Genomic DNA, 27,953 nt, shown 5'->3' with positions numbered 1-27,953 from the left:
TCCTTCCTTTCCCTGGGGTTAGCTTATTTCTTCCTGCTCCGGGCAGCCCCGTCACCCCTTCTCTTTCTCTCCCTGCAGTGCGTGTGTGTGTTTTAGAAAAGGAATAGGCCCTTTCTGTTCTGTTCTCTCCCCCCTCCCTTCCCATCATCACACCGCCCCATCCCTCCCTCCCTCCCTCCCTTTGATTGTGTCTCCCTCCTTCTCGGTCTGGTGTGGTGTGGTGGTGTGTGTCGCTCTCTCGCTCCTGTCTCTTGTCTTTTCTTTCTTGTCGGAGGCTTGTGGGATAATGGCGTGCGGGTTGTGGCTGTGAGGATGAGTTCCTGCTTCGTGCCGAACGGGGCCAGCCTGGAAGATTGCCATTCCAACCTTTTCTGTCTGGTGAGTGGCTACTTTGTGTATGTGTGTCTGTGTGTGTTTCTTGGTTTATTTTGGGGGGGGGGAGAAGTGGGGGGGGGGGAGAGGCGTTGAAGGGCAGATCGCAAGAGATAAACCGTGCAAGGGAAAGTGGGGGGGCGAGGGAGAGAGAGAGATGAGATCGCCAGCAAAGAGGAGGAAAAGAAGGTGGGGGGAGAGAGAGGAATGGAAGCAAAGCAGCCATTTTTAGCATTCTGCTTGGAGGAGTCCTCTGGAGTAGGCCTTAGCCAGGAGTCGCCCAATTCTCCCTGTAAACCCCCCCCCCCTTCTCTTTCCTTCTGGCAAGGCGATTTGCTTACAAGTCTCTTTCGCACTCTTCTCTCCCAGCGCTTTCTTCCTCCAGTCCTTTGTTTATCACCTTGATTCCCCCCCCCCCCCAATAAACTTTCGTTTTCTCTCTCTGGCCTCCTTTTTTGTTGTTGTTCTTGTGGTGGTGGTTGTAGGTGGTGGGACTAGCAACTTGATTTCTTGTGTTTATTTTATCTCGGCTCATTTTCATTCTGTCTAGCTCTAGCCCAAGGCATGCCTCTCCCCCCCCTTTTTTTTCTCAAGTTAACTTTTCTGCCTTCACCCCAACTCCCCTAATAGTAGAACCCTACTCAGATTGGAGATAAAGTGCCTCTGGGGGGAGGGGCCTTGTTATTTGTAGGCTCCAGTTTGGGTTTTTTTAAAAAAAGGATGGATGGAGGCAAACATGCTCTTTTATAACATTGTTTACCTTCTTCGCTGGAATCCAGTTGAGTTTCCTAGCTAGGGCTTTGACCTCTTTCTGGAGTTTTATTTAAATGCCGATTGGTAGTAGCTTTGACTGGTTGATAAAAGTAGATGAATTGCTTTGGATGGCTGGTGCAAGGAATTCAAGAAGCTGGAATATATCAGCAAGAACACGGGCTAGGCTGGCCCATTCTCAGAATTATCACTATCCTATTCACAAACAACCCCCCCCCCCCCAAATTTCAAATGCACCAACTGTTGCAAATTCTGTCACTCCAGGGAGCGAGCAGGATTGTCCTTGTTGAGATTAAAGAAACAGAAAAAAACCTATATTTTCTGCTGAAAGGGAAGTAATATATTGAATAGAGCATGAAAGATAGTTGAAGTTGAGCCCAGGCAATTTTTGTGATAATTTGTAGACCCCATTTGTGAGGGAGCAGTGTGGTGGTATTTCGTAGCTGGAAGGAAGAGGTGGAAGGTTTCCTTAAAAAGTTCTTTTGAATTATGCTTCAAAAATGTCTTAGTTTATTTTGCTATCTTTCCCCTTTCCATTCCTCTCTAGTAGAAATAGTAGCAGTTAATGCTTTTATTGGAATTCATATATTTAAAGCCGGTTTGGTTCTGTTTAATTATGTCTCAAGTACTAAATAACTTTACTAATGAGGGGCTTATGGCTGAGGTGTGTTTGCATTTCTGACAAATGGGCAGACTCTCTCTCTCTATCTAGAGGTGCAGGTTCTTTATATGGGGATAATCAGTAGATACAACCAAATGAGAGCCAGCCATTGAGAGTAACCTTTTGGATGTTTTGACTCAGCTCTCTCAATACTTTTATCATTAGACATGCTGACTGGGTGACATGAGAAGTAAAGTCCAAAATATCTGGAATGTGCCCTGGCATTATTGAAAACATTTTTTTTACATCCTAGAATGGAATTTTACTGTGTTTGAGTAACAACACTGCTGCCACTGACTTTATGGAGCACAGATTGACTAAACGAAGTTGCTATGGCTTCAAATGTTTATTTTGTAAATTTCTGAAGTGTCTTATGCGTTTCTTCACTAGAATAAGAAAAAAAAAGTTTGCTTGAAATGACTAGAGAACTCTGCATTTCATAAAAGTTTGGAACTTTAAAAGAGAACATCCGGTTCTTTCTGCTCTTAATGCCTGTTCGATTTTTCTTTCAGGCTGATTTAACTGGGATTAAATGGAAACGATACATATGGCAGGGCCCAATGTCTGCTCCGATTCTTTTCCCTGTAACCGAAGAAGATCCCATCTTAAGCAGTTACAGTCGTTGCCTGAAGGCCGATGTCTTGAGTGTATGGCGACGAGACCAAAGGCCTGGGCGCAGAGAACTATGGATCTTCTGGTGGGGTGATGACCCCAATTTTGCAGACCTAATTCATCATGACCTAGCAGGTAAGGCACGGATAGATAAGCTCTTTTTATTCCTTTTGTGATGGTAACATTTTTTTCCCTTGACTTTGTGTTATTTATTTATTATATCCCACTTAGAAATTGTTTTGCTAGTTTACTGGCTTTGACAAGCTTGGCTTTAAAGAAAGAGAGGATGAAACGTGTGTCATTGTATTTGCTCATTCAGTACTTATTTATTTATTTTGTCACATTTCTATGCTGCCCCACTCCCAAGGGACTCTGGGCGACTGTTGTTTCTGCTCAAAATTATTATATTTTAAGCTCCATGTAAGTGGATGCTGCTGTTTTTACTAATATGAGGTCTATGAAGGGCCGCAGACCCTGCTTAGTACTGTGTGGAATTTTCACGTGGTTACAAGGGCCACAGGTTTAGTGCAGTATGAAAACAAGCAAGGATGGTAAAGACTCACATATATGTGCTTGGAATGTTGTGGCTTCTCTGGGAAAAATGTTGCAAGAGGATGTATGGATGGCTTTATTTCCGTATCTGAAATTTGGTCTAGCCTTAATCCGCATTTGGAAATTGTGTTGAATTTACAGGTCTGATCATGAGGCAAGTGGAAGATTGGGTAATTTTGTCAGTTTTGTTACATCCATAGGAGAATTGTGTTCCTGGTTTTTTCCTTCTTTCAAATGGAAGTTTTTGGGGTCAGGTGAAGTGCTGTATTTAAAAAGAAAATGAGTTAGAGGAGTAGGTAGGATCTGTTTTGGTTGATCAAACTACCATCTTGAGTGAATGGCTGGATATGTGTGCCTTTGTCTCAACAGTTTACCTACTTAGCATAAACAAGCTCTTAAACTGAGTTCTTGACATCTTTAGTTAAAAGGATTAAGTAGCAGGTGATGGCACCCTTCACTGGCTGATAGTATTGGCTACATGAACAAGTAGTCTGACTGGGTACTGTACACACCAATTTATGTTCTTAATATAATTATACTAGTAATTGGTAGGAGTGAATAACGTGCATCATTTCACAGTTGTTTATGCATTTGCACATACTGCTGATTAATCCCCTTTTTGCTGTCAACAGTTTTCTCCCCAGGTTGTTGCAAGAATTAAGTATATTTAGGCTAAGAGGGTTATATTTTTAACTAATAATATGGATTACCTGTAACTAAACGATAGGCAATTAAAAAAAATATCCGAACAAAAATAGTTGGAGGAAAAAAACTTGTAGAAGTTGGGTTTTGTGGAAACTTTCAAAAGAGGTTTAGCAGATTTGAATTGCCTGAATTTGGCTGATGTAAAGTCTCCTGTGTCAGTAACTCATGTTCCTGAAAGTATTCTATATGGCAAGTACATAAAGATATAAAGTATTAAATCTTTTAAGTTAACGTTATTAAATCTTTTAAGTTAATGTTTTAAAACAAACTATATGAACCATGTTCATTGCGTTCTATTGAGCCAAACATAGAAGTAACAAAAACAGTAAAATTGAAAGGTTAACACAAGGTTTGATAAAATAGTGGCAAAAATTTGAGGGAAGGAGAGGTTATAAATAGCCCAGAACAAGTTAATTTGTCGTGTTCTAAAAAGAGAGTTTTACTTTACATAGAAAGTGACGTGTTGGTTTAATCTGAAAATAAATCAGCGTAGTTCAGCTGTAAAGCTGGGCATCAGTGTTCTTCAGAACATTTGGACATTCCCTCTAATTTTGGAAGCATCACCTTCCAAGCGTTTATTTAAATATAGGCTATTTAAGCAGTTTTTTCATCACCTATCCTAGCAAACTGGTGCGTGAGCTTGTCTTTGGCAGCAGCATGCTCTACATAAAGATGCTCATCAATGTTGAAATGTCATATTTAATCCTTGAAAAGTTAATATCTATGTGTTACATTATTGTAACTTAAACATTTACATATTCTAACTGCCACACACATGAAAAAGCTAAGAGTTGTTTTCTACAGATCCTCAGACTAATAGACAGATTAAGAGAAAGGAATGGGAATGAAAATGGAAAGCAGTCTCAGTTCCCACCATTTCTACCCGATTGTCTAAAATGGGTATTCCTTTTTAATTTACATCCAGAATCATAACCTTCCTGTGTCACCAAGCTTATAGAATTTAAGTAAGATCAGTGCAAATAACATATATGGAAGATTTTAGCATTAGTTCATCCCATGCTATATAACCTATTTGGCAGCAAGGGATCTCCAGTATTTTCAATTTTGGGCGAGTATGTCAGCATCTTCTCGTGATATTTAAAGTCTTTAGGTTGTCTATGAATGTTGTGGCCCTCAAGTTACGACAATGATTGAGCCCAAAATTTCTGTTGCCAAGTGAGAAATCCGTTAAGAGAATTTTGCCCCATTTTACAACTTTTCTTGCCACAATTAAGTGAATCAGTGCAGTGGTTAAATTAATAACACAGTTGTTAAGTGAATCTGACTTCCGCCTTGACTTTGCTTGTCAGGAGGTGGCCCCAGGACACTGCAATCGTCATAAATATGAGTCAGTTGTCAAGTGTCTGATGTTTGATCACATGACCATTGGGATGCTGCAACAGTAATAGGTGTGAAAACTGGTCATAAGGCACTTTTTTCAGTCCAGTTGTAACTTTGAATGGTTACTAAATGAGCTGTAAGTCGAGGGTTGCCTGTATTTTAAGGGTGTCCCCTTGGTTGTTTGTTATCGGGGGTGGGGGGGAATCCATCTCATTGCCATCTTGGGAATTTGATTACTGTATTCTCCATTGTGGGTGGAGACAGCAGCCAGGATGGGGTGTGGTCATCTGTTAGGCCGATAGACTGAGCCCATCAAATTTGCTAAGTCCCGCCCTTGTTACCGGGCAAACCCAGCTTTTGGCTCAGTCTGTCAGCCTAGACAGGCGTGTGGGACTGATCCTCTTGAACCCTTTTCCCTTTTCCTGGCTGCTATTTCTCTGCTTTTCATTAATTACTGCTCTGGTTTGACTCGGACTGTTTATTGGATCTCCTTTGGACATCGATTTCAACTTTCAGTAAGCTTATTCCCCAGTAACTGACCTTACTGGTTGCTGGGGGGGGGGTGGAATTCCTCTGCGCCCTTTCCCTTGCGTGGGGGGGAAGTCTTTGGGGGGAAAAGACCCTGGGGGCATTGTGGAGTGATTGCGCTCCCCGTTTACCACCACAGCTGGCCGTTTTGGGTCCTGGGGGCATTCCTGCTGTCTGTGGAGCTTCGCGCCCCCTTTTCAAACCTCCCGGCGGCCATTTTGAATTTTAAAAAGCTCCGTTTTTTTCTGCTCGCCGTTTGTCTCTTTGACAGCTGCTTCGTGGAGTTTTAACGCTCCCAACGGCGTTGAGGGAAGCTTACAGCCCTTCCCTTTGACCACTGTCACCCTTAGTGGCCGATTCTGCCTTGTAGTTTCCTCTAACGGCGCATATCAGCTGGTGGAGCCCATCGGCTTAGGCGCTTCTCCCCGCAGCGCCGCTTGAGCGGCTGGGAAGGTTTTTGGCGCGAACGGGTATGAGGAGCCTGAACGGAGCTGTGCGCCATTCCCTGATGCCATAGGGATTTTTACTGTTATTTGTTGACTTGCCTGGCCTTAATTTCTGTGCTTATTGCTGGTGGAGCTTTGCGCCCCCCCCCCTTTAACTTTGATTGGTGGACTGCTCGTACCTGGGCTGAGGAAACCTTTTTTGAGTGGGGTCTCGCGCCCCCCCCCCTGCCTTTTTTTTTTTTTTTTTCAACCTCTGTTTCGTCCAGGTTATTTCAAACCATTACTTGTGGAGTGGCTGCGCTCCCTGGTGTGATATTTGGGGCTGGGCCACATTCATTACTGCCCCTTTTCCCTTGGTTTGTGCACTCTTATACCTAATTTACAACAATCATCTGGCAGTTCGCCTTACTGTCATCATGCCTAAGGCCTCCCATAAATCTAAGCACTGCCACAAGGACAGGAATTCTGATTCCCACCATCATCAGAGAGCTTCTGCTACTAAAGAGGTCCCCTCTGGACCTTCTTCCAGACTAGACCCTTCTGGCTCCTCTCAAACTCTCAGCAAGGCACCCTCTCGTGCGGAGGCTCGCAGGGACAGAGTCCTGAAGAAGATTTGCGCCAAGGCCAGTGGCGCTCAGTCAGTGGGCATGGAGACTGCTTCAGTCTCGACCCATCCCCCTACGGGTGCCGATTCTGCATCTCAAGGGGATCGTCTTTCCCTTCAGGACTGTCCGGCGGTCATTGCAACAACTGATCTGTGGGGTTCGTCTGCGCCTACGACCTCTGTTCCTCCTCCGGAATCATCCCCAGCTCCACCTGCTGGAGAAGCCATTCCAACCGGGACACAACAGCACTCTTTCCCGTCCACAGAACAAATACAACAGATGATTGCTGCAGCTGTCCAACAGTCGTTGGCCTCGCATTTTCAGTCCACTAGCAGAGCAGCTTCGGTGCGTTCAATGGTTTCCCCCTCTCGAGGGGATGGGACTCTGGATGATGTTTTGTCCATCACTGCTCCTGACTCTCCCGTGTCTTCTACGGCCAGCAGATCCCCTTCTCATGCGGCTGATGACCCTCATGACCTGGAACTCTCGGAGGATGATGATCTACCTCCTGAACAGCCTGCCTTTACGGGTATTTTTCCCCAGGCCTTGTTCAAATCCCTACTACATAAGGCCATTGCTACGGCCCAGCTTAGCTCCCCTTCACCGTTACCGGTCCCTGCTTCTACATCTAAGGGACCTTTAAGCCCTCTCTTTGCTGAGCCAGCTAGGACTGTAGATACCATCTCTACTCCCCCTTTGTTTCTCGATGTTATCAAGAAACAGTGGTCTTCACCGGGCTCTGTTCCGGCACCTACGGCAGCGGATAGACGAAACTTCTGTATTGCTCCGGACCTAGATTCTCTTCTCCAGGTTCCATCTGTGGACGCTCCCGTGACGGCCCTCTTACCTCACTCAGCGGTCCCCGGTGATCCTGAGGAAGGCCTTCGTCCGGAGGAACGCCGGGCTGAACACGTGCTCCAACGAGCCCACCAAGGTGCCTCATGGGCCATCCGAGCAGCTTCTACTGCCTCCTTTTTTAATCGTACAACTCTTTTATGGCTTCAACATTTGCAGGAGTCGTTGCCTACGGAAGACGTTCGAGTACGACAGGATTTAAGCAAGATTATAGCTGCCACTCAGTTTTCGGCGGACGCTACTCTGAACGCCGCTCGCTTTGCGGCCAAGTCTCTAGCATCTTCGGTTACGGCGCGTCGATTAGTTTGGTTACGCCATTGGCAAGCCGACGCTAGGCATAAATGGCGCCTGGCGTCTGTTCCTTTCACGGGCTCCAAGCTATTCGGGGAATCTCTGGATCCTTTCCTTTCAGAGACAAAGGATAAGAAGAAATTCCTTCCAGCTGTCTTTCGCAGGGGGGATTCCAGGTTCCGCCCGTACACTCCTCGCCCCCAATCTCGCCCGTATGAAGGATCTTTCTTCTCCCCTTCTCTCCCTAGGTCACAAGGGAATTTCCAACCTAGACAACGGACCGGTCAGGACAGACCTCCCAGAGGTAGGACTTTTGCTCCCAAACGGCCCTTTCGGGGGGGAGGGGGTCGTTTCTCCGGGCGCCGTCGCTAAGTGCATTCCGGACCCTCCCATAGGGGGCAGATTGGCCCTTTTCGCCCCTGTCTGGGAGGGTTCGACTTCGGATAAATGGGTCCTGGCCACTTTAAGATCTGGGTTGGCCATTGAATTTCTTTCCCCTCCTCCGAGGTTTTTTGTATGCTGTCCCCTTTCTAATGACATCCAGAAACGGTTCCTTATGGATTCGGCGGTTCAGCACCTTCTATCAATCAGGGCCATTCAGCCTGTGCCCTGGCGTGAATGGGGCACGGGATTTTATTCCCGTGTCTTCCTCGTTCCCAAATCCTCGGGGGGGTGGAGACCCATTCTGGACCTTAAGCGACTCAACCGGTATGTCCTATACCGGAAGTTTAAGATGCACTCACTAAAATCAATTCTAGACGGTGTCAGGAGGGGCGATCTCCTCTCTTCCATAGACCTCACGGAGGCCTATCTCCACATCCCCATCCTCCCTTCCCATAGGAAGTTCCTTAGATTCTGTTACGGGGGGCGCCATTTTCAGTATAGGGCCATGCCCTTTGGCCTTTCCTCGGCTCCTCGTACCTTCACCAAGATACTGGCTGCCCTGGCAGCTTCCCTTAGGGCTAAGTCTATTCGTCTGCATTGTTATCTGGATGATATCCTAATTTTGTCCCCTACTCTTCAACAAGCTGCCTCTGACCTGCAATCCACCCTCCTTGCCCTTGCTACTCACGGGTTCTCAGTTAACTTGGCGAAAAGCCAGTTGGTCCCTTCTACTAATCTGGTTCACTTGGGGGCTCGGATAGATTCCGTTACGGGGAGAGTTTTCCTTTCAAACGAGAGACAGGAGAGTTTGAGATCCCTCGTCTCCAAAGTTAAACGAGCTCCATCTTCCTCTCCCCTGCTCTTGTCCCAACTCCTGGGCAAGATGATTTCCGCCATTTCAATAGTTCCTTGGGCCCAGTTACACTCGCGGGAACTTCAGTGGTTCCTGTTACCTCTACAGAAAGCGGGTAGAGGTACCTCCCCTTTGAAGGTTTCTGTCCCTAGGAAGGTAATTAGGTCCTTAAGGTGGTGGCGGTCTCCAGCACTTTCCCGAGGTTGTTTTTTCTTTGATCCACAGAGAGTGGTGGTTACAACGGACGCCAGTCTCCAGGGTTGGGGTGCTCATTGTCGGGGTCAACTGGCTCAAGGTGTCTGGACCTCCGTCGAATCCCGTCGCTCCATCAACTGGTTGGAACTGCGAGCGATCTACCTGGCACTTCGGACCTTTCGTCATCTTGTGTCCAACTCCCACGTTCTGGTCCTCACGGACAATATCACCGCGAAGGCCCATGTCAACCGTCAGGGGGGCACACGGTCTCTCTCTCTAATGTCGGAAGCGTTACGGTTGGGCCTCTGGTCGGAGATCCATCTGGCTTCGTTGCGGGCAGAACACATCTCCGGTGTCACCAATCTGCAAGCCGACTGGCTCAGTCGTCAACGGCTGGACCATGCGGAGTGGCGTCTCAACCCTCGCCTCTTCCAACAGATCACGTCGCGTTTCGGGATGCCGGTGGTCGATCTTTTTGCCACTTCGGACAATGCGCAGCTGCCGCGATTCATCTCACGGTTCCCGTCGGCTCAGGCAGAGGCCGTCGATGCTCTCCGCTGCCCGTGGCCCCCAGGGCTCCTATATGCCTTTCCTCCGGTTCCTCTGCTTCCCCGGGTAGTTCGCAAGTTGCTGATGGAACAGGCGGAGATCATTCTGGTGGCCCCGCATTGGCCACGCAGACCTTGGTTTGCGGACCTCGTATCTTTGTCGATAGACCAACCTTGGCAACTTCCTCAACCGCAGGACGCTTTAACCCAAGGGACCTTGACACATCCAGACTTACAGTGGCTCCGTCTGACCGCTTGGCGATTGAGCGGCAGGCACTTCGGGAGGTCAACGTTCCTCCAGACGTGATTTCTATTATTCAGGCGTCGAGAAGGCCGTCTACGGACCGAATTTATTCGGCCACTTGGAAGTCGTTCTGTGCCTGGTGTGATCGAGCGGCGGTTCACCCTCTCCAGGCCTCAATCGTTAATATTCTCGTTTTCTTAAGGGAAGGTTTTCGTAACGGACTGTCCCCCAACACATTGCGGAGACAAGTGGCGGCAATCTCATCGGTCCTTACTGTTGGGTCTTTATCCTCCTTGTCACAACACCCTTTAATCCGCCGATTTCTGCGAGGGGCTACAAACCTTTCCCCTCCTGTGTTGCACAGATATCCAACTTGGGACCTTTCGGTTGTTCTAAATTCCCTTACGTCAGCTCCATACGAACCTTTGCGCACGACTAGCCTTCGCCTTTTGACGTGCAAGGTCGCCTTTTTGGTTGCAATCACCTCGGCCCGTCGCATTTCTGAGTTGGCCGCTCTTTCAATCCGGGAGGACCTCTGTGTGTTCCATACCGACCGTGTGGTTCTCCGTTTGGACCCAACCTTTGTACCTAAAGTTAACACCACCTTCCATCGCATGCAGGAACTCATCCTGCCCAATTTTTGTCCTCATCCGAGCCATGGACTTGAACGGCGGTGGCACTCTTTGGATGTCCGACGGGCCCTGCGGATCTATATTAAGCGGACGGCGGGTTTCCGTAAATCGGAGGCCCTCTTTATCTCTTTCCTACCGGTATCCTTGGGCTCCAAGGTGTCTTCATCGACCATTGGCCGTTGGATCCGGCAGACGATATCCAAAGCATACGAGTTACGATCTCTCCCGAGACCATCTCGATTGACGGCGCATTCTACCCGCAGTGCTGCGACATCGGCAGCCTGGGCTACTCAGGCCTCATTGCTCGAAATATGCAGAGCGGCTACGTGGACATCGCCTTCTCCATTCATTCAACACTATAAAATTGACAAATTTGCTTCAGCAGATGCCGCCTTTGGCCGTAGAGTTTTACAGCGAGTTGTCTCTGGGGAGGGGACTTCGGACCAGACTGGTCCCACCCAACCGTAGGGACGTGAATCTTTGGCATGTCCCATCCTGGCTGCTGTCTCCACCCACAATGGAGAAGGGGCGTTGGTCCTACCTGAGACGCACCTTCTCGTTGGGTGGAGACAGCAGCCAGACCCTCCCTTTCTTTCGCCAGTCTGGCCCTTTGTTTTTGTTTTCTTACCTGTCTTGTTTTCCTTAACCTGTTCTTGGTGTCCCACACGCCGAGCCTGTCTTCTTGTCCTCGCCAAAAGCTGGGTTTGCCCGGTAACAAGGGCGGGACTTAGCAAATTTGATGGGCTCAGTCTATCGGCCTAACAGATGACCACACCCCATCCTGGCTGCTGTCTCCACCCAACGAGAAGGTGCGTCTCAGGTAGGACCAACGCCCCTTCTCCATAGGGAGTATAGATACATGGAAGATACAATAATAAATCTGCAACAAAACAACCAAGCTCAGAGAGCACCAAGGACCCCTTAGTGATATAAAATATTGTGAAACAAAATTAAAAATTCTTGATAAGGCTGTTCTAATGAATACAAAATGGAAGTATGCATGATCAGTGTTTGATTTTAATTGTTATAGATAAAATTGAATTAAGTATGTAAATTCTAGGCTCATTATTTGAGGCAAATGGATAGTTCTATAGCAAGACTCATCTGTATTGTGTATTGTATTGTGGTGTTTTTGGTTACAGGTATTTTAGGAAGTAGAATTGTTTGTGTGCTTTGCATAACCTTGCTGTGCTGCTATTTTTACTTCTGGCTTTGCTGTGTCCTGCTGGCAACTTTTAATTTGACCTATTCTGTTTCAACGATTTTTCTTCCATTTAATGTATTTAATTTAATTATCACTGAAAAACTTCAGCTATTAGATTGCTTAATAACATAATATATAGTCAGTTAATGTAGAAGCCTTGTTGTAACATTAGCAGTAATTACAGTATACGCTATAATATAGGTCAGGAGCAAGCAATATCGTGCTTTCTAATGTCTTTTTGGATTTAAGCTTCTACCCTTTATGTTGTTTGATCAATGGCAAAATAGCAATGGTCCAAAACATCTGAAGGGCACAATTATGCGATGAATAGCTACTCAAACCATTCCCATTTTTATATCATGACAATTTTGCTGTGCGCGTCTTCTGTCTGGCTCAGGACTTGCTGTGGCAATGAAACAGCACCGTCTCTGGGCTTTTCGGAGATCTCCCTTTATTTGCTATACCAGGAGAAAGGAAAAGCTTTATGCATTCAACAGCTCAAAGCTAATCAGTATATTGCTAAGAATATTGAATGCATGGCTGTGATCTTAGCAGCAATAACAGGGGGGCAAAACACCTAGAAGGTAAGTAACTAAGTCCTTTACCACAGGACTTAATATTGTTATCTAAGGAATTTTCTTATACCTGTCTAGACGTTAAGAAGCCAATGCTGTCAGAAATTCATTTTTCTCGAGTACAGGAGATATGACTTTCTCCCCCTTCCAGGCTATGGAATTTACTGCCTCTGCAATGAAGCTTGGCCTTCATTTTTTTCTGCCTTTGGAAGAGCAGGAGGTGTATTTCTTTAGTATGTATATATTTTTATGGTTTTATTTTGTATTTCAATTTTTGTTAGCTGCCTTGAATAACGCAGGTGAGGGGCAAAGCAATTACGGTGAACATATATAAAATCTATAAAGGTACTAAAAGAAATAAAAAATATTAAAAGAGTCGATACAGATGTATGTTTAGCAAGATATCGTAGATAGGAGAAGATAATCCATATTGTAAAAAAAAGTTTCCTTCTGATTCTAAGATGCTTCTTGTTTTAAGTATTTATTGCTATTTCAGGGATTTATAAGGAACTAACAAATAATGTAACTGTAAAGTACAACTAGCACTGATGATGTTACCTATTTGGGTAATAAAACACCTGCAGGAAAATAATCAAGCTCAGAGAGCACCAAGGACCTCACAGATAGAACAACTGTAGATATCAGATGAGTGTTTAAGTGGATCCTTTAGGTTTTATTCACTCAGATCTGAAAGTAAAATATTTGAAATGATCAAGAGATCAAAATAAATTAATCCTGTGATGATACCTTTCACATCATCAAACAACATCTCCTTATCCCAGATCTTTAGGAAGGACTTTATAGGTGGATAAAAATGCCAAATCCGGTCTAAACATCTGACTGATTGTGTGATGGACCATAATAATATAACAATTATTGAAAAGAAGAAAGTCTGGTTCATTGGTGCTGTTGTTTCTGGTAAAGCTAGGATTGGGGGGAAAAACATTTGGAAAAAAATACAAAATAGCAGGACTTGCAGACTGAGGTTTGAACGCTTATGGAAAAAGAAATCCATTGTTATTCCCAATTGTGATTGGAGCTCTTGAGTCCTAAAGGACTTTCTTGCATCTGGAAACATTGACTTTATTAGACCTGAGAATCCTAATTTAAAAAAAAAACAACAAAAAACTTCACCTTGCTTGGAATTGTCTATATTCTTAGATGCTACCTTAATAATTCTTAGATCCTTGGTTAGGACTTGAATCATTAAGTTTCCACCGGTGTTAGACTGTGAATCTAACTGTAGAATACCCATACCTAATAATCTATATTTTAAGATTGTCACAGATCTTTCCTCTTGCCAAGGTGATATAATGTTAATTTATGATTTAATGTAGGCATATTTTTTTTTACTGTAAGCTGCCTGGAATAACCTTAGAAGGGTGTAAAATGGGTGGCCAATAAATGTTATAAATAAATACAATTAAATAAATAAATAAATTATAAAATTAAATAATCAAGCTTAGTGTCTGGTAATTTATCCCTCTAACCCTTTATTGGTTATTTAAGACCCCAACCTGAGGTTTTTTCTGTTAAATATGTTTTAGCTGCTGTGCCAGGATCACATATATTCTGTACATGAAGCATGTACTTTATCACAGTTCAGCTATATCCCTTTAAATTGCATGTTTGTGAGATCCTAATAAGTTTGTGACAGAAGCAAGGCTTGAAAAGAGAATGTTCAGTTTTATAACTCAGTTTGCCACAATCTAAGAAATTTTATGGTAATTCTGCTGTATAGTATGTAATAAATTGAGAAATTATTATTGCTATGGTACCAGTTGAATCATAAACTAATTGGGATTATTTTTTTAAAAGAAAAACCTCTCTTTGTAATGTAATTAAATAACATGTTGTTAAAACATTTTGATAAGAAAAAGAGATGGGTATAGTCTGTAGTCCTAGAATTGAGCAGAACATGCGAAAAAGAGATTCCTTAAAAGGGGAGAGAACTAAACATTGTAGTGGTAAATCTGTAGCTTCCTTATTTTGTCATCAGGAGTTTGTTCAGTCATAACTTGCATAGGCTCTTTGCTGTAATGCTGAGCTGTAACTTAGCACATAAAACCTATTTTTGTCCATGGCAGTTTCTGAGCTAAGGCCAACAGATTATAGGAGTATCTGTTTAAGCTTTGCTTACTTGTGTTACTTGCAAGAAATAAAACATCCAGAAAGAGAAAGGGTGTATTACTGTACTATCTTTTGATTTGCAGAGATGTACAAGTGCAGGTTATGGCTTCCGCGTAAGATTACATAGAAATGAAGTATAATTAATGATTGATTGATGCAGATTTTCACTTTTCAGAAGGACCCATTTTATCTTTGAAATGACAAGACAGAATTAGCCTCAATTCTCGGAAAACCACACACCCTAATTCAGACAAAAACCGTAAGCAAACTCGAAATGGAACCACCTGTGCCATTTGTTAACTGCTAAGCCAGTATCTAGACAAATTTATCTCAATATGTCATACAAATGCTCTGAATTTGTCTCTCTAATTTGCTACTATCTGCTGAATTTGTAGGCATTTATTATCCTACCTTTTATTTTTGGTCAGCTCCAGACAGTATGCATACCTAATGTTCCTGCCTCCCATTTCCCCCGCCCCCCCCAACAACTGTCCTGTGAGGCAGGATGAATTGAGAGAGAGTGACTGGCCTCAGCTGGCTTTAATGCCTAAGTAAAGACTTGCATACTGTTTTTAAGCCAGCATCTTAGTCACTATATCAGCAATGGCGAACATTTTGGGCTCAGTGTGTCAAAAATTCAGAAAATTTCTTACGTACCACCCCCTTCCCAAAAGAGGTCTCTCTAGAATCTCCTCCCTTCTGCACTCTCCTCTCCAGACCCTCTGAAATTTGCTCAGGAGGCCTATGCTCTTGTGGGGACTATGGAAACTGAGAAAAGCATGTGTGAATCCTTGCACAATTTTTGGATGCCTTAGAGGCTGCATGAGAGCAAGGCCTTCTGGTGCAACTTCCAGAAGATCCGGAGGCCTGGCATGTCACCAAAAATGGCATAGCGTGTCAGAGGTTCACCATCGCTATGCTATGCCGTGAGACCCTCTCATCCCATCAAGTAGTTTAACCAATTGTTCTTAGTGGAAAAGTCAAATTGAACTTGGAATTGTCTGCATGCAAACCAGTCATTTCTGCCTGTTAGGCTGCGTCTCCCTCATCGATTTGCAAGGGTAACCTTAAACCTGTGAATCTTAAGAGTTGCATTTTTCATTCTGACTCCCATCTTTCTGTTCCTTATCAATACTTCCCAGAGGGTCGTCAAAGAGTGAAGTGGTTGCGGTTGAGAAACCGTAGACGTGCAGTGCATGCTAGGTAGATGACGAACTGCTCTTTGAATTCAAGTCATAACGTTCAGCAGCTGAGGAGCTCATGATTCTATTTTAACATTTTTCAACAAAGATATCAGTTGTCCAGAAGATAGGGATGTTGCTGGATATTTTATGTATTTATTGCACGGTCAACATTGCCTTGCAAATGTGACTTTGGATACATGAATATATTCTGCGTTCCATTGCAAAAAATAAAATAAAATAACAATTCCCCATTTTTTATTAATTTCCCAATGTCATTCTAAAATCTTTGGACCTCCTTGGTAGATAAGAAGATCTAACCTCCAATCCATTATTTGTTCCCTTAAAAACTGCTGTTGGCTGTCTGCAGTCTTACTTTTAATAGGCTACTTCACAGTTTCCTTGGTTATTAACACATTCAGAAGTAGTTATGCAACAGTGCTTTCCAGGAAGGCAGATGAAGTACTGTACCCTCTTTGAGATAAGCTGGTTTTAACTTTTTTTTTTTTTGGGAGGAATCTTCTGAGAATGGACTCAGGTTGATGCTCTTCCTAATAACCCTTATAGCTTCCAGTTGCTAAGCTTGTGGGAAAAATATGGACTCGAGTTACCTCTCATCTAGCTAAACTAATAATAGTAATTGTTTTTCAGCAATAGACTAATTTTGCATAGTACAGTTAGCCTACTTCCTCTGTTTTCCACATATGGTAAACCAGAAGCTTATGTGTTTGTCTTCACCTTAACGGTGTGAAAACTTTTGCATTAAAAACATTTTAACAAGCAAAATGCTTTGATTTATGTGATACACACCTAAATTTGTGGGATTTTTTACTAGCTTTTTTTTTTTTTTTACTTAGTTGCTGTTCTATGCTTTTCTCTTTAATGTGCACTGGGCACTGACTAGCATAGGGTTCAAAAGCTTTAAGCATGATTTGTTTTGCTTTGCTATGGTTGCATTCATTTTCATTCTCTGTTTAAAGTATCAGTAGCTTCTAGAATTACTGAAGCACCATGCTAAAAATAACTGGGGGCAGTATACTATAGTGATAGGCCTCACGTAATGAATGACATAATCCATTTCAAATGAACCTTCTTAGAAGATTATAAAATAGCACTTGTAAAGTTCTGAAAAGGAATAATTATACCTTTTTCAGACTTCGAAATTTCCTTGCGTGCTCTGGCTTTGCTTCGGAGCATGAAACACTATTGCTGCAGCGTTAGAACTCCAGCGGTGGTTCCTTGTGCAAGTCCGTATTGCTCGAGTTATTTTGGAAATTGGTTCAAAGCAGTGATTTCAAAGCTTTCTGTGTTCTGAGAACTGTTTACATATTGGCTGCTTTTTTCACAGAATACTTTCTGTTTGTAAACAGTTACAGTTCTGCAGACCAAAGGAAATGCAGTGGATGTGTTGAACAGTCCTTTGACCTCAGTAAAGCAATTGACAAAATCTCATCGCATCCCTCTGGGATAAGATCTGTACATGTGAGCAAGATGGCATTGTGGTCTGGTGGATGTGTAACTAGCTGAATAATGTGATACAGCAATTAAAAAGCCACTGCATACTTTGGGTCCCATTAATAATAGAATTGTGTTCAGATCATGGGAGGTAATAGTTCCATTGTATTGTCTACTGGTTAGACCTCACTTGAAGTATTAAGCATTGTATTTTAAAGGAGATGGGGTGGGTTTCAAAACCTGTTTCTACCGGTTCGCTGGTGGGCGCGCATATGCAGAAGCGTCTGGGTGGGTAGACAGAGCCTCCCGCCACCACTGCTACCGGTTTGCCCGATTCGGGGCGAACTGGTAGCAACTCACCACTGAAAGGAGACATAGAAAAACTGGAAAGTATTCAGATGAGAGCTACCAGAATAAGAGTTCAGGAAACTAAACTATATTTGGAATTATTAAAGGATTTGGGCAGATTAAGAGGAAATATAATGAGCAAATAAAAGGCTGTTATGTTTGTTTAACTTGACAGCAAAAGACAGACAAATAGGTTGATTTGAAAGGACCAATACAGGTATCCTCGACTTACAACAATGATTACTCAAAGTTTACAGAAAAAAAAAAAAGACCTTTTTCACAGGACTGTTGCAGCATACCTATGGTCACATGATCAAAATTCAGATGCTTGACAACTGACTCATACTTATGATGGTTGCAGTATTCCAAGGTCACGTGATCCCCTTCTGCAACCTTCTGACAAGCAAAGTCAATGGGGGAGCCAGATTCACTTAACAACCGTGTTACTAACTTAACTGCAGTGATTCTCTTAACACTTGTGGCAAGAAAGATCGCAAAATGGAGCAAAGCCGCACTTTTAGCAACTGTCTTGCTTAGCAACAGAAATATTGGGCTCAGTTGTGGTTGCAAGTCGAGGATACCTGTAGTCTTGATGGTTGAACTGCTAGTCTGTTTAAAACAGAAATTTTAAAATGTGGATTGGGTGGCCACATATCAGGATGGTTTATAGTAGGTTCCTGGAGCTTGTTTTGGTGCATGCTCAGTTTGAAAGAGACGGCGACTGGTGTTGGGCTTCAACCAGGGGTGAAATGCTACCAGTTTGGACTGGTTCGGCTGAACCGGTAGTGATGGTGGCAGGTGGTTCGGAGAACTGGTAGTGACGGCAGCACGAGGCTCCGCCCACCCACCCAGTCACTGTTTGGTTTGCGCATGCGCAGAGGGTCCACGTGGACATGTGATATGTGTGTGCGCGGCGCATACACTTCCAAACCAGTAGGGAAGGGAAGTAGATTTTACCCCTGGCTTCAACTTCTTATGAAAGCTAAGAGAACATTTTAGAATATGCACGATGGTGGATGGATGGAATGGATGCGTAGTCCTTCATGGGGTTTTGTTCAGTATTATGGAAAGGTCTTTCAGAAATGTCCATGTCTTGGGGGATTCTTAAAGCTGCCATTCAGAAGGCAACGGGGCTTCCTTAGTTTTTTCCTTCCTTGAAAATGTTTAGCTACTCATCCAGGAAGCTTCTTCAGTACAAAACTGTACAAGTTTCATTGGGACCGAGTTTGAAAACCTTCGAATTAAAAGTTGAGATTTGGATCTAGAAGCATTTCATTTGAAATCCCGTACCACCGAAGGACCTTCAGGAAGCTTCTTATTGTTTATTTGGTCCTTTTGGCAAGGATTTCTCGTTTCAAAAACAAGCGGAGTAGCGTCACTAGTACAGAATACCCTGGGCCTTGCCTTTTACTGGGAGGGAAAGCTTGGAATTGGGTGCCAGCTGGCTGCATTGGCTGTCAACATGAAGCCTGGCATAACCACTTGTTATTTTTTTCCCCCCTTTATAGAATCTTTTCTTTTCTTTGAAAAGGATCCCCCCCCCCTTCCACAAGGTCAGAGTCCTGGGTAAAGATGTCTCTCCTTTTACAGACAGCCATTTACCAGACGTAATATGAAAATTACCTCTTCAGTTGTGCAGGTGACTCTTGGCTGTGGTATTATTTTTATCTTATGGCTTCCTTGCAACAGTGGCACATGTCTCTAGTGGTGGTGGAAGCTCAATTATTGTAATATCTCCCCTACAGGGATTAAAGTAGGACATCTACACTGCTTACAGCTCATTAGGAAAGCAACAGCGTGTGCTGATAGGTATAACAGCAATTGTGTCATACACATACACACAGACAGACAGACAGACAGACAGACAGACACACACACACACACACACACACACGGGGCGTCTCTTCCCTACATTTTTCTCATCTTATAAAGAAGGCTGTGCGTATTTTGTGCCAGCGATAAAATCAAGTGAGTAGAATAGATTGATATCCATTTGAACAATCTGTTTGAAAGATTAGATTTTGGAAATAGTTCCGGCATTCTTTTTTTGTTTTGGTTTGTTTTGGTAGTGTATTGAATAGGCAAGCAAATAATATGGTTAACCAAAGAATGCAAAGAATACATCTGCCCCAGGGAGGAAAGAAGCTAGAATTCATTGGTGGAGAGTATAGTAAGTGCTTTGTAGCCCATTGTCCTATGAAATTGCTTTACGTTGTCAGTTTTGAAATTTGCTCTCTCTCTCTCTCTCTCTCTCTCTGTGTAAGCAATTGAAATGTGAAATATAAAGTAACTTTAAAAACCTTGTACTATGCTACACACATGCACACATTTCTCTTGTTTGGAAAAAAAAGTTCCAAATCCTATCCAGTAGTCCCTTTCTCAGCCCAGATACATCTTCAGTTATCTTTTGAGATTGATTAAGCTGAGAAAGAGAAGATAGGTAGTCCTCAATTTACAATAGTTCATTTAGTGACCATTCAAAGTTACAACGGCGCTGAAAAAATGACTTATGACCATTTTTCACACTTACGACCATTGCAGCATCTCCATGCTCACATGACCAAAGTTCAGATGCTTGGCAAGTGACTCACATTTATGACAGTTGCAGTGTCCTGGGATCATGTGATCACCTTTTGCGGCCTTCTGATAAGCCAGATTCACTTAACAACCATGTGACTAGCTCAACAACTGCAGTGATTCGCTTAACAACTGTGGCTAGAAAAGTCGTAAAATGGGGGGCGAAAGTCACTTAACAAATGTTTCACTTAGCAACAGAAATTTGGGGCTCCATTGTGGTCATAAGTTGAGGACTGTTGTACCGAATGAGAAATTGGGGGCAAATACTTCTCCCTGTATAGATGTCATGCAAATCTAAAGAAGCTATAGCTAATGCAAATTTAGTCATACATTATCTTATATTAAAGAGGCCACTGGCATAATACAAGCCTTTGTTGCTTCTAAAAAACTTCAAAGGGCTCCCATTGAGAAGTATGTTGGAACAGGAGATGAGAAACTTCTTTGATTTAGGCTGCCTTTTTCTCTTGAGAACTGTTTTTTCTCTAAAGTAGCTTAAATCTTCTACTTTCCCCTAAATAAACTAGCTTCTCTTATATTGAAGATTATATGAAAATCATGTTTCATTTTAGTTAACTGTTCACAGCACTTAAGATGACAAAAGAGGAAACGTTGGAGAGAATATTTAAGATGCTTGCTGTTTTGATATCTTTGTATCCTCTTATGAGCAATTTTCTATTTTATGGGGAAAATAGTAACATGTTAATGAAAATTCTCCCTTTGCCGTCCAAACAACTGTCCTTGTGTCTTTATATTATATTTTCTGTTCAGATATTCTTTCTTTGTTACTTCGCTTCTTAGTTGTTGTTTTTTTTTTTTTTGATTAAAAATGTTAAGGTATCATATTCTTTGGCAATTTATCTGGCTCATGTGGAGACACGTTCTGTTCACATCCTGTTCAAAGCGTATTAGTGCTTTTTACGCAACCGCTCTGCCGAATTTCTTTATTTGCTTTTATCTTTGTACTTGCTATGCGTAAAAGCTGGAAAGGTTTCATTAGCTACACCTTCTAGGTTTTTGCCAAGTCAGCCATAACTTATCCATGGTATCGTCACAGAGCAGGGAAAATTAGTCAAAGATGGCAAAGATAGATTTGGGGCGTCATCACCTTGTTGTCAGAATAGGATCGACATTTAATACTTGGATTTTGTTTTCTAGGGAGGGAGTGGGAGAGAGAGAGAGAGAGAGAGAGAGAGAGAACGTGTATTCACACACACATACAAATACATATATGTATATGATGTAATTTAATGTGTGATGCGAATGTAAATTTTTTTTGTTGTTGAAATTTGATATATTTTCCTGGATTTTAAAAAAAAACAATTGTAGCTATAATTCCAAATTCAATGCATAATGGGAGGCAACAGGATAAACTTTGTTTTTGAGTAAACACACTTTTCACTGATCGGCATGACATTTGCATTCATTAGGAATGTAGGGAGTGGAAGCTTTTATGGAATTCCCTTTCTTTGAGGACTTGGCAGACCCTATTCTGGAAGCAGCATAGGGCACTCTTACTTCAGCTTGCCTTCAGGTAGGAGAATAATTTAATTAAGAGTTAATTAGCTTTTTGATCTATCTCTGGCATTATAAGGCTCAAGAGTCCTTAGTGTTACGAAGTGCCTTTGATCAAGCCAATCTTGAGAGTTACTTATAGCCCTGCTTGGGTACATACTTGCTTCAGTATCCCGTAGCCTAAGAAATGTTTCATTTAGATTGTGTTATTTGAGGGGCTGCCCTTGTAGACAGTTTAGAAACTTCCACTCATGCACAACACTGCAGCAAAAGGTAGTAGAAAGTGGTCCTATATTCATATTACACAAGTTCCGTAAAGCCTCCACTGCTTCACACTTTCAGTGCTACAGGTAGTCCTCAACTTACACCCCCCCACTTAGTGACCATTTGAAGTTAAAGTGATTTACAACCGGTCCTCACACTTACGACTGTCACAGTGTCCCCCCACGGTCACATGATTAAAATTTGGGGGCTTGGCAACTAGCATATATTTATGATGTTTGCAGTGTCCTGGGGTCATGCGATTGCCATTTGCAACTTTCCTAGCTGGCTCCCGAAAAGCAAAGTCGGTGGGAAAGCCAGATTTGCTTAACAACTATGTGATTCACTTAATGACAGCTGCAAAAAAAAAAAAAGGTCAGAAAATTGGGTGTGACTTAAATGCCTCACTTAGTGACAACTGTCCCAAATTGAGGACTATCTACATAGGGTAGTAGTATTTATTTTTCCAATACCTAAGGCCACCTTATTCCATAATGACTCTGGCTATGTATAACAGAGTTAAAAATACTCTTTTTAATATTCTTGAAAACATTGCTATGAGTAAAAATAGACATCCATAAGGGAGCTGTAACACCCCAAAGATACCCCAAAAGGGCCTGCCATATTCCATAGCTCAGACCCTGAAGAAAAAGCCAGATTTTCAATACCTTGTTTCCCCGAAAATAAGACATCCGCTGATAATAAGTCCAATCGGGCTTTTGAGCGCATGTTCAAAATAAGCCCTCCCCGAAAATATTTAAACGCAGAGCTGGAAATCAGGTAAGACGGCAAGAGGAGCCCCATCTTGCTCCACACCCCAAAATAATAAGACCTCCCTGAAAATAAGGCCAAGCGCTTCTTTCGGGGTAAAAAAAATATAAGAAGGGTCTTATTTTTGGGGAAACATGGTAGCAGGATATTTATTTCAAAATACTATCATTATTTTATGCTTAGCACACTAAGCATCTACTTAAATCATTCTTTCAGCACCAGGCAAAGACCTTTTTTTATTATCCTAAGCCTTTTAGCATATTAGTATTTTAAATATATATGTTTCATAAAAGCTTTTAATCTGTCTCTGATTTTATTGTGTATTGCATTTTTAATTTTTTTAAAATTAAAAACCACATAAGGTTCTTAACTTATGGTGCACTATCCTGGAAGAACTCAGTTTTGAAAGACAACATATCATAAAAAAAAAAGAAAGAAAGAAAGAAATAACCGTTTCTTGCCTCTTCCTAAACTTTTTGTGAAGAGGAAACATTTCATGCTTGGCTTCTTGAATATTTTTTCACCTAGATAGAAGATGATCCCATGATGACTCGGCATTTTGAGACACAATTTTTTTTAATGTGCAAAATTTTGCCTCGGATTGCAAAATTAGTATCTGAAAAAAATTGCCTAAAAGAAAGCTTTGCCATAATTATCTTTTGTACCTTAATCATGGAGAGCTGATGAAGCTGAATTCATCTCCCCCCCACCCTTAACAGTGAGGTCAGTTGCAACCAGTTGCCATTACAGCTCTGATGAATGAGCTTTGAGTTTCTCGGTTAGGAAACTGAAGCATTCTTAAAATCTATTTCTGCAGCTGTGACTTTTATATTTCCAACTGCTTTACATTTCTTACTTTGAAAAACTGCCTGACTGGTATATAATTTCAGTGGTAAAATTAAAGATGTCAGTTATTTCCAAATACATTTTCTGGCACTCGAGGCTTGCTGTTGTGTAGATACTCTCACGTTATGTGACTAGGTTATTAATTATCGCTTTCTGCAATAAACAAATATTTATGTATCGCTTCTTTAAGGAAAATCGTTTCATTTCTTGATTCAGAGACTTAATGCTGTTTTTAAAAATCTATTTTAAGGTTGCTGTATATTTTAGTAAAGTATGAATTGATTAAGCTCTTTTAGGATATGGCTTTTAATTTATGCATATGGCATGAAGGCTCAAATCCCTGTGGCATACTGTACACCAAGGACATCTAAAAATGAAATTCTCTGGAAGAATTGAATTTCCATGATCCCACAGTGGCTTGGCATTTGTGGAAATTAAAATTCAACCCATTTGAAGAATGCCTTTTTATAGAGAGCTGCTTTGCATTCTTTGCTTTCTGTACTATAGAAGTGACTTTTAAGTCTACATTCTAGCTTTTTCTGGCTATAGTCAATTACAAGTTATGGTTCTATTGACAGTCAATTACAATTTATGGTTGGAAATTTTCAGTCTTTATTAGACTTGTATGTTGCCCATCTTACCTAGATGACTTTAACCTTAGCTTGCTACTTGTGATGGTCACAATTCAGTGTGATGCAAATTAATTGATTTCAGAAGTAAAAGGTAAATTGATCATTCCGTTCTTGAAAGAGTCCTTGAACTAATTTTCCAGCACAGGAAAAAAAAAACGTTTGCCTGTGTCAGATTTGCCTTACATAAAATAGGTTGCAGTTTTGTAGTAGTTACACTGTAACAAATGATTACCTAATCAACCTTCCAAAGTGAAGAACCAGATTAAAGTTTTGTTGTTTTTTTAATACATAATCAAATGAAAATTTGCAGGTGCGTATGTTTGGCCTGGAAGATAGATTTAAATCTCTTCACAGAGAACTTTATGTGCTAACATAGAATGTGGAAATTAAAGTACAAAGTGCAGTTTGGGTTTTGCCATATTTTATTATGGATGTTTGCTGTTGCTAAAAACACTTGCACCATGTTTGCAAATCAAGGGTGGAAGTAAATTGAAAGTTTAGTATAATGTTCTCATCTTTTTCAAAATATTTCCTTGATTTATTGGTAGCTTGATTCAAACACTATTCTCTTGATGTACTTTTGAGGTTAGTAAAATAGAAAAAAAAAGTTTATTTCTTGGCAGTTTTTATGATTTGCTGCACCAATGTTCACCACTACATGGGGCTGCCCTTGAATTGCACCCTAAAAGCTTCAGCTATTCCAGAATGCAGCAACATAGGCACTGTTGGGCATGCCTTGGTATGGCCATATAACACTATATGAGCTGCACAGGTTACTTCTGAGGGGCTGATTGTTACCTACAAAGCCCTAAATGGCAGAGGGCCTGGTTAATCTAGGGACCACTTATCGCCCACAGCATCTGCCTGGCCAGCTTGGTCTGGCAGAGTTGGAGCACTCCAGGTTCTTTAATTTAAGCAATACCATCTATCTGGACCCTGGGTGTGTGTTGCGGTACCTGCCATATGGAATGAGGTTACTCCCCAGATCCAAAGGACTCCACCTTGTTGGTGTTTCAAAGGGGGCCTAAAACCTCCCACTCTTCACTCAGACCTTTAAATGAAGATGATTGAAGCCTCCTTTTAACTTACCGTATTTTTCAGAGTATAAGACACACTTTCCCCTCCCCTAAAAGAGGGTGGAATGTTCGTGCGTCTTATACACCGAATACAGCCATTTTTTTGCCTCCCGAAACTCCATCCCGCTCGTCCCAATTTTGCGAAAAATGGGCCCATTTTTTGCAAAAACAGGGTGTGCCTGCAGATTGCTCCTAGGGATGGGGAGGGCAAACCCCTTTTTTTTCTTACTTACCTCTTCAAAATCTTGGTGCGTCTTATACACCGGTGCATCTTATAGTCTGAAAAATACGATATGTTGTTTCCTTTTGTTATTCTTCCATCTCTACCCTTTCTTTGTTTCTTGTTGTCTTTATGGTCTTGTTTTCATGGCATGGTTTAAGTCTTTTGTAAACAGAAGTCATTAATATATGTAAATACAGAATAAAAACAAGGCAAACATACACTTAATAGAAATCTCCCAGATGGCAATTGGAAACATTTGGTCCTGGTTAAAAGCACCTTAGAAGAGTGGTGATTTGTTTGTTTGTAAAATGTATTAGCCACCCATTTTACTACAAGGCTGCTCTGGGTGGATTATAATATTAAAAGATAAAACCTAATGACATATATACAATACTATTAAAAAATCCAGATGCAGGTAGTCTTCAACAACCTCCCTCACAGTTGAGCTCCCAATTTTTGCTGTCAAGTGAGACATTTGTTAAGTGAGTTTTGCCCCATTTTACAAACTTTCTTACCTCAGTTGTTAAGTGAATCACTGCAGTTGATAAATTAGTATCACGGTTGTTAAGTGAATCTGACTTCCCCATTGACCTGGACTGTCAGAAGGTCACAGAAGGGGATCACATGATCTTTGGACATAGCAACAGTCATAAATATGAATCTGAATCTGAATTTTGATCAGATGATCAGCATCTGAATTTTGATCAGATGATCATGAGGATGCTGCAAAGGTTGTAACTGTAAAAGCGGTCACAAGTCACCTTTTTCAGTGCCGATGTAACTTTGAATGGCAGGGTGGATTTGATTTAAATCAAGTTGATTTAAATCATGATTTAAATCACTAGTAAAAAGGCTTGATTTAAATCAACTCGATTTAAATCATAATTTTTAAAGAGCAACTGTCATCTCTGCTACTCCTTTGACCCACTGTTGACTCACCGATAGTCTCAGTGTTGCAGAATATACAGCCTCATGCTATATAACTAAGCTCCATTTCATGCTGAATAAACTAAATTATTTATGTATCTTAAATAGAAAACTACCTTATGATAGATTTTTTACCCCAAAAGTTTTTTATTAAAATAAATTCGATAAAAATAAAAAAAATCCGATTTAAATAAAAAAAATCTGATTTTTTTGGTTCTTTTAAAAAAATCATTGATTTTTATCCACCCTGTTGAATGGTCACTAAATGAACTGTTGTAAGTCGAGGACTACCTGTAATCACTTAATGGCCATCCAGAAGAGAAGAGATGAAGGCAAGAAATCTCAAAAGTAGGAGGATTGCAGTAGCGAAGACTTGCTGCCTGGTTTTTCCAATTTAACACTACTGATGGTAGCTCAACATTAGACATAGCAATTAAAGTATTGATGCGGGCAAGAGACGATGGATAGATGATTTCTCTTTGTTGTTGTTCTGATTTGCTTTCCCTTTAATCTCCTTTTCTTTTTTTAGGTAGGCGACATGACTAGAAATTAGGTAGGATAGAAAGAAAATGTCTTTTAATAAAGGGTGACATGATTAAAAGTTAGAATAAGATAGAAATAAGAGAAGGGGGAATATTAGTGTATACACTTTTATATAATAAAATAAAAGCAATAACAAGAGAAAGCATGGAATAATTGAATAATGACAGACTGTAACTTAATATAAACATGTATCATTAGTAGAAATATATAAGTTGATTGAATGTAATAACTATTATTAATTCTCCTAGTTTTAATTATATTAGAATATATGACACCCAGGTGCCACACTGTTCACGCATTGATATGTTTGTTAAAAAATAATAATAATAAAAAAAATTAGACAGTTCCCAAAGCCAATGTGGGATAGCCATATTTTTAAAAGCTTCTGGAAAAAAAGGGGGGTAGACTGTTCCAAAGGTGGGGAGCTCTCATCAAAAAAGCCCACTGTTAGGGTTAAGTGTCAGACGTTTGTCCCGGAAAGGTGATCTCTTAAGTAGGTCTTTAAAGGTAACAGTCACCACTTTCCCTTGCATCTGAAACAAACTGGCAATCAGTGGAACTCCCTCAGCAGTGGGTATAATATGGGAGTATGTTTGTAACATTTCATTTATACCAGCTGAAGTTTTTGGGTGGCTTTGAAAGGCTTTTGGGGGAAATTATAGTCCTGTAGTGCATCGGAGAAGCAGATAGCTCTTAAGAATAGCCATTCATTCATTCATTCATTCATTCATTCATTCATTCATTCATTCATTCATTCATTCATTCATTCTATATTGCCGCCTATTCACACTCAAGGCGGCTTACAGAATATAAAACCCCATATAAAAACAATAAAGCTAATAAAAGAAGAGTCATATAATAAATTAATATACTAAAATCACCCCCACCCCGGTAACAGCACCATTTAATGGGCTCCATCCCGCTCTGTGTTCCCCAGGCCCACTTGGAGAACCATGTCTTCAGCACCTTTCGGAAGAGTGCTAGAGTGGGGGCCATTCTAATCTCTGGGGATGATGTTCCAAAGAGAGGGGGCCACCCTGGAGAAAGCCCTTCTTCTGGGTCCCACCAGGTGTATCTCCCTAGGGCCGTGATGGCGA

General features: G+C 41.7%; 1 protein-coding gene across 1 annotated transcript in view; it reads left to right on the top strand.

Annotated features, from left to right (window-relative positions):
• Positions 1 to 228: 228 nt before the first annotated feature.
• Positions 229 to 27,953, top strand: part of MED13 (mediator complex subunit 13) — a 173,823-nt gene continuing 146,098 nt past the window's right edge. Inside the window, 2 exon segments of the mRNA XM_070931998.1 lie at positions 229 to 378; positions 2,317 to 2,551. Coding sequence (XP_070788099.1) covers positions 313 to 378; positions 2,317 to 2,551 — 301 coding nt within the window. The 5' untranslated portion in view covers positions 229 to 312.

This window comes from Pituophis catenifer, unplaced genomic scaffold (assembly GCF_029215685.1).
Source record: "Pituophis catenifer annectens isolate HBS135680 unplaced genomic scaffold, rPitCat1.0.hap2 SCAF_1, whole genome shotgun sequence".
NCBI classification, from domain to species: Eukaryota; Metazoa; Chordata; class Lepidosauria; order Squamata; family Colubridae; genus Pituophis; species Pituophis catenifer.
Note: the sequence above shows the minus strand (reverse complement) of the source record. Positions and strands in the feature narration are given on the sequence as shown.